Raw genomic sequence first — 7,810 nt, 5'->3', positions numbered from 1 at the left:
TTCATATGTCGAGTTTGAATCAACACCACATTTCGCTGTGTTGATGCCGTCAGTTCATAAAATTTGCTCTCTCTCTCTGAGAGACATATACAGTAAGGCATATTGGCAAACATTTTCTATTTCGGTTTAGATTTTAAACCAAATTTTCTATATAAGAAACCTATAAACTAGAATTAAAATATTTTGGTTTTAATTTTAAACCACTCTTAGCAAAACATCATTTTCTCGGCTGCCTGGACTAAAATTTAAACCAGAATATATTAAAAATTGCTTAAAACTATTGACTGGTTTAAAAAGTAGACTATAAAAGATTAAAAAAGGCAGTAGTCCGAGCGCGGTTTAAAATTTAAACCCAATATTTTGACCGTGTAAGAAAATTGATAACTGCAGGTTTCACCAGCGATTCGAATGGGAAATGATTTTTTATTTTCTGTAAATTTCCATATAAAATTCAAAAAAATTAAAATAATTTTTCACTTAAATTGCTTTCGTGAAATTGGCTGTAAAAATTATTTTCATATTTCATAGAAGGTTTAGAAAAAACCATTGTCGAATATTTCCCCAACATTGAATCTGAGGATGTCTTCAGCTGGGTAACAAATCCGTCTTCATCTGACCCGAAAAGTAAACCTACTGAGATGACAAATCAAGCTTTTGAAAACTTTCTGAACATCAGTGAAGACAGCACTTTGAATATTAAATACTACGAAGGGAGCCAAGAGGGTTCAGGATGCAAGTGTATGCAGAAAACACTAGTGACTTTTAGGCCCATATTATGAGTTGCATTCGATTTTCGATCTTCGCTGGTTATTGAAAATGAAATTCGTATTATGAGCTATGCAACCGTGTCGAAATTTTCGTTGAGTATCGAATTTTCGAACAGAATTTTGCTTTCGATGGTGTAGCAAAGTGTTACAAAATTTTTAAAAATGTATGATTTTGTCTTTGTTTTCTTACTTTTTGGCGGCTAGACACTAATTTTAAACAAACGCTCAAAAACGCCTCTTTAGACAGTCGGAAGTTTTTAATAAATCTGTAGACAAATTTCTTAAGTATATTTTATGTCAAAATATATTCTAAAGACTGCACTTAAACCCTCTTAAACATTTTCTACTCCTGGCCAGTTTACCAGGCTCTCATCCTCTGACGAATCGTTGAACCAGAACTCTGTTGTACTCTTACCACGTTTTTATAAACTCACGTTCTTTTTTATTTCATTTTAATTTGCACAAATTTGCATACATATGTATAATCACACTATTTAGTTTGCTCGAGTTGTAAACAAAGCTTCTCACCGGTGAAAAATATATTATTATGAACAAGCGCTATTCTTCATCGAATAAGCGTCATAATACCAAATGAAAATTCGTTCCATCAGCACTTTCGACCACAGTCGAAGATCGAATGCAACTCATAATAGGGGCCTTACTTTTACATTTCTATGTGAGACTGCATTTTCAACAAATGCTTATATGAACAAGTAAATTTTAAGCAAAAAACAAAACCGACTTCAATTCCCATATAAAAATTTAAGATTATCGTTAATCTATTCATGATCTAATGATCGGATTTAAACCGAATTAGAATGGGACCACCTGTGAGGTAACAACTTTCCTTTAAAAAAAGAATTATAGTAATCGGTTAACGTGGTCCAAAGTTATGCGGTAACATATGTACATAAAAAAAAAAAATAATAAAAAAAATATTCCGACGAATTGATAACCTTCTCCTTTTTGTGAAGCCGGTCAAAAACAAATACACCAGCAAGCTTTCAGCGCCAAATGATTTCAGGGTAAAATTGCCAAAGCTCCCAATAAACTTAAAGGAAATATTGAAATCATCAAAACAATTTCAGCCCTTACATTAAAGCTAAAGGAGCTAATAATTTACCTCTTAAGGAAGTACATAGTACTTCCTCAGCAGAGACATCAAAATACCATTTAAGTGAGATACAAATGTTAACAAAAAAAAATAATACAGCAATGAATTAATTAATTGAAAAAGTTTGTGTTAAATGTAAATTATCCAATGATCAAGGAATCAGTAATTTTATTGGCATCGTACGTCCCACCCAATAGCAATATTGATATATATGATAAGTATTTAGGTAATCTAATAGATATGAGTGATAGTGCTAATGATTTCGATGAAATAATATATCTTGGTGATTTCAATCTTATTAATATTACTTGAATAGCTGATAATAATATTTTCTTACCGTCACATAAAAAGTCTGATATTGACTTACTTGATACTAGAGCTCTATTATGGTATGGGGCTTTAACCAAATTAACTCTGCTTTAAATGAGGGAAATATCATATTAGATTTAGTATTTACTTGTGCCGAATTGAGTACATCTTGTGTGGATTGCTTATTCCCTATTTTCCTATTTCGAGTAAAACACCTCATCAAAAATTAAAACATTGTATCATGTTATGTTCCTGTAAGGAATTTATCCCTACGTAATAAACCTCCTTGGTTCAACTCCAGGATATATCAGTTGAAAAATGCTAAAAATAAAGGGTACAAAAAATTTAGGATATAAAACCTAAGTACAGATAATCAAAATTTTCTTCGATTAAGAAAATAATTAAATTAACTGCATAAATTTTTAAATAAATAGTAGAACCAAAGTTCAGATTAATCCTAACAGTTTTTGGTATTACCTTAAGTCCGCAAAATAAACGGTTACCCTAATCACAGCGCACGGCAGTGCGCGCGAGTGACGAAAGCAGCAACAGTAGCATGCTGAAATGACTCGCTTATATATACATGAGATTTGGAAGATTTTATCCGCTTGCGTTGTGTATGGAAAGACTAAAGAATTTGCCCGCACCACTAGTATACTCTAGCCACTAGCGGCGCCCAAGGCATACGCTAGCGGCACCCCAGGGTGCCGCGTCACCCACTTTGGGAAAGCCTGCATTAGACCATGTCAAAAAAATAAAACTCCTGCAATGCGAACCAGTCTGACTCAGAATTTAGTATTTAATGATCCTCCATGAATCTCCTCTCTCTACGGTAATTCTAAGAGATCGCACATTGAGTGTTTATTTTTCCCATATGAGTTACACGTAAGAAAATGAGTTAGTCTCTTTTCACCGCTTAATTGTCCCCCGGTTTATTGATTTCCCCGCTATTGCATGAAAAATCCATGTCAATTTTCCCGCATAATTGAACCCGGTTATTTAGTTTCCCCGTATAATTGGTTAAAAGATGTTGCATTGAAAAGAAATATACCTTCTCTTTTCCCCGGTTAATTGTTACTTACGTATATTTTATATTTTTTTATAACAATTATCTCTAAAAATGTGTGGACAAGTATACATAGATACGTATGAAAAATAATAAATTAAATTTTTTTTTTATTCCTTACGCTTTTTCGTTTAAAGTTTAAACTATGTAAATATCATTAAATTTAAAATGCACACATGCATTTTCTTTTAATTGCTTAGGTTGTCCAATTTAGCGGAATTTCTGAAAGTGAACAAACTGTTCAATTATCAAATATCGATGAACAAAAATTTTAGCCATTTTTGAAGTGCAATTAAGCGGGGAATACTGTATATGAATACACTGATTAGATGCCGTTTAAGTATTAGTTATGCATGCTCAGATTGTTTAAATTCCGAAATTAACCTGTTTAATCGCATGCACTGTTTGGGTCAGATCTAGTAATAACTATTAATTATCTAGTAATAACTAGTAATTATTATTTTTTTTTGGAATTCAAGGAATCTGAGGCTGCATACCACTTTAATGGCACATAATCGGTATATTTTAACAGCTTCGAACGTTTTTATTGGTCCTAGAAAATTATATTTACCTCAAAAGAGAATAACGATCTGCGACCTCTAAAAGTTATCGTAGACGGGGTAGATTTATGAAGGATCACTACCATGTCAAATATTAAAGTCAGGGTCGGATTGCGGTCGCATTGCAGGATGTTTATTTTTTTGACGTGGTTTAATGCAGAGCTTCTCATAGTGTGTTCCGCCGAACCCAAGGGTTCCGTAGAAAAGTCACCGGGGCTCCGCGAAATTAATTTTGGTATGAATAAGCGCGGTGGTCGGTTTAAGTTGCACACAGAAAGAAAAGTTCTATAAACAGTTTGACCCAGACGTAATTATCTATTTTCAAGTATACGTATATACTTGTAGTTGGTACATATGATTGCCGTACTGAGTGCCATACCTAAATAAGAGCGTTGAGCTTGCGCTTGCCACCTTGTTTTTTTTTTCTAACCGGCATGTGTTGTTGGCCGCTGTAGCCAAAGGGTTATATACAACTTCTTAAAGGAACGCGACGAATTGCCAAATGAAATGTGAAATGTCATAACTGAGCACTTGGTAAATCACCTGAAATCTTTGTCAGATTACTTTTCGGATGATAGTAGTAATATCGGTTTGGTACAAAGCACATTTACGAAGCATTCATAGATCTCCAGAGTACTTCGACATTGTAACGCACATTTGGATCTGTGTCTCTAAAAGAGTTTTGGGTTAGTGTTAAGAGTAAATATCATGAAGTCATTAAAACGACCATCTTAACTTTGCTTCCTTCTGTCACAACATACTCTGTCAACAAGGATTTCAGCTTACAACTACCCCAGAAATGCGCATACAGCTTTCAGACATTATATCGAACTGCTATTTTATACAATAATTACTAACAATGAAACAATTTCATTCTTCACATTAAAATTTAAAGTATGTATACTATTTCTAGTAAAGGTTTTTATTCATATTTAAATTGCTCTGCCTTTTATTTTTAGTAATTTGATGTGGGGTTCCATAAAATGAAATGTGGTTAGTAAGGGTTCCATCATCTTAAAAGTTTACGAACCCCTGGTCTAATGAACATAAATTTTTTAGCAGAATATCAAAGGGGTTACATTCTGCGACATACTACTACCTCCGAATTTAAATTTAAAAAAAATTAAATGTGTATATTTTTTTCTTTCAGGCAAATGTTTACACATCGAACTGGCAAACCGTCATAAGGCCTCTTAGTGAAAGCCCTATTCTGGAGTTAGCTGAACATTTGGAGTCTGTTTGATCATTTTATAATTAAAAATTTACATACTTAATTCGTATCGAAAGCAAGAACAATAAAATAATATCAATTACTTAATTGCATTTACACTTTAATAGTTATAGTTATTATTGTAAAACCATGCATAATATGCTTAAAATAAACATCGACCGTTCTTATAAAAATACATACATTTGAGTTATTTTTTTATTTCATTCAAATACTTACATATGTATATACATATATGTACATATGGAGCATTCCATCTTCACGTACAGACAAAATCAACTACTTTTCTGTTATCGTAAGACGTATAGATTTATGTTTATGAGACACGTCATTTATTAATTTTATTCTATAGTTTGAACATTGGGCTTTGATTAAAAGAATTAGAAAAAAAAGACCGTCACGTAACAGACAGGTCGAGTCAGCCAATTTTAAGAATTGTTATATTTACATTCAAATTTCACCTAAAATGCTAAACAAGGACCACACATGTTTTACAAGAAAAGTCTAAGTAAGAACGTTGTTGCTTTTTATTATTATTATTATTACCTCCCTTTTATTAGCTCGGGATGTAACTATGTAATATTGATGCGCCTAAAAGATGCAGCGATTTCTATTCTCAAGTTACATACCTGATGACAGTACGAATGGAAATTATAATAGCGAGGTTTTAGTTTTTCAAACTATAATTTTATTTGTTGTCACGTACAGACAAATCACGTCACGTGTTCGACAGAGTTCATCTAAGTAGTTATTATTGTTAGTTATTTAAACTTAGATCACCGATCTTTCCTCTGATAGGATATGAATTCTGCACTTTACCTTTTTCTGGACAGCTTTAAGGCCTGCTCAAACAGGCGCGGTGCGATACAGCGCGGTATAATCCCGTACGATACGCGGTAACGATAGGCACTCAAACAGGCGCGGTGCGGTATAGTGCGGTATAGCAGGAAACATTGTTGCCATGTGACGAGCTCAAATTAACGGCACTCTACGCATTCCTCCTTCTAAATTTATACATATATTATAAATCTGATTTTCGCGATGGACAGCTCAAGCTCTGAGGACGAATTATTGCTATTAGCAGCACTTCTCGATGAAGAAAACAAAAGGTATGAATATGCCTACATCTTTGTTTTATCCTGCAAAGTTCTTAATTTATGTTTATGTTTAAGAAAAAGAAGATGGGTTCACGAAATAAATTTGAGAAGAAAAGAAGGTGGTGAATTTTCCAGCCTGATGCCCCAACTGCGGAACCACGAAGAAAGATTTTATAAATATTTCCATATTTGCGCTCCATTATGTACGTTTTGCGAAAGAATTTTAAATTCCAGTAAATTTACCGTTCATATTTCTGAGCAACATTGCCAGATTTGAAAAACATTTTTCAAACAAACGAAAAAGTCCAACTTTATTTTATTTACTTTGTGAGAAACAAAACCAAAGAATATCACATTTATGCCAACAAATCTATTACGAGCACTTTTAAACTAACGTTTTTTATAATGAAAAAGGTAGAATTTATAATCTATAACACTTTTGTAGATAAAATATGTGGTAGAACTCTAGCCCTAAGTTGCAACTCTGCTTACGATATATCTGCTTATACCGCGCGGTCAACTGTGCATGCTGCGGTAGAGTTCTGTACCGCGGTGTACCGCACTTCCAATACCGCGTCTGTTTGAGTGTTCCCATATACCGCCATGGTATTTGATACCGCATATCGTACGGGATTATACCGCACTGTACCGCACCGCGCCTGTTTGAGCAGGCCTTTAATGTAATGAAAATTCGAATCCTCAGGTATCGGTTTGGCTTTTTGCCATTCCAAAACAGCCTGCATTTTTTTTTTTAATTTTTGGTGACGGAAGATAAGTAACACGGGTCAGTGAAAACTTTGCCTGATTGGATTAAAACATTGTCATATTGGCTCATAATTTTTTCTCACTAGTTTTTTCGTGCCTCCGCCAATTACATCTATCACCGTGTGACAGTGCCAATGTAGAGTCCGATCGATTCCCAGTTTTTGGCCGATGCCGATGCCGATTAATCGGCCTTAGGACAAGGATGCCGATGCCAATTCCTTAAAAAACTACCTGAATATAAATTCATTAAAGAACAAATGTTTTTGATAAACTTTTATAGAAACAACAGAAAAACATAAAAAATAACATTACTAAACAAATAATCATTCAAGAGTCTATTCACTTATTTATGTATGTACATACATACATATGTATTAAAAGTAATATAGCGCCTATGCATACATAGCATTGCAATACTTTGTTCCATAGTCTTTTTCTTCAATGTTAAAAAAATTTTCGAACATACTTTGTTTGGGGTCATTCCATTGAAAAGAGGAAAACGACAAAATTTAAATATGCCCTAATTATCTCTATTTCAGTAGTAACCTATTTTTAAATGACTACATTTCATTAACCTGTGGTAAAATATTAAAAAAATTAAAAGAAGTCACAACTTTAAATATTTTTTAATATTTCTATGAAGATTACATAAACCTCATTTTTATTGAAAACGAAAGCGTATAATTTATATTTTACAACACAAATACATCGTTCGTGAAAATTAAGTGTTTTGGCTAAAATTCATCTTCGAGTGCACAAGGGTAAAATAGAGTTATTTTTAGTGTCCCACTAGTCACATTCATTCAAATGATAGTTACATAAAACTAAGAAATCGCTTGGTATTTTTGTTAAAGCAATTTGAAACATTAGTTATCGTTCTATGTTAAAAAATATCTTTCACTGT

General features: G+C 33.1%; 1 protein-coding gene across 1 annotated transcript in view; it reads left to right on the top strand.

Annotated features, from left to right (window-relative positions):
* Nucleotides 1-5,201, top strand: part of LOC118734129 — a gene marked incomplete in the record, with an annotated part of 275,636 nt that extends 270,435 nt beyond the window's left edge. The window contains 1 exon segment of the mRNA XM_036463841.1: nt 4,967-5,201. Within this exon segment, the coding sequence (XP_036319734.1) occupies nt 4,967-5,059 (93 nt within the window).
* Nucleotides 5,202-7,810: the final 2,609 nt, after the last annotated feature.

The sequence above is a fragment of the Rhagoletis pomonella genome, unplaced genomic scaffold (assembly GCF_013731165.1).
Source record: "Rhagoletis pomonella isolate Grant_MI unplaced genomic scaffold, Rhpom_1.0 Rhpom_scaffold_00002, whole genome shotgun sequence".
In the NCBI taxonomy this organism is placed as follows: Eukaryota; Metazoa; Arthropoda; class Insecta; order Diptera; family Tephritidae; genus Rhagoletis; species Rhagoletis pomonella.
Note: the sequence above shows the minus strand (reverse complement) of the source record. Positions and strands in the feature narration are given on the sequence as shown.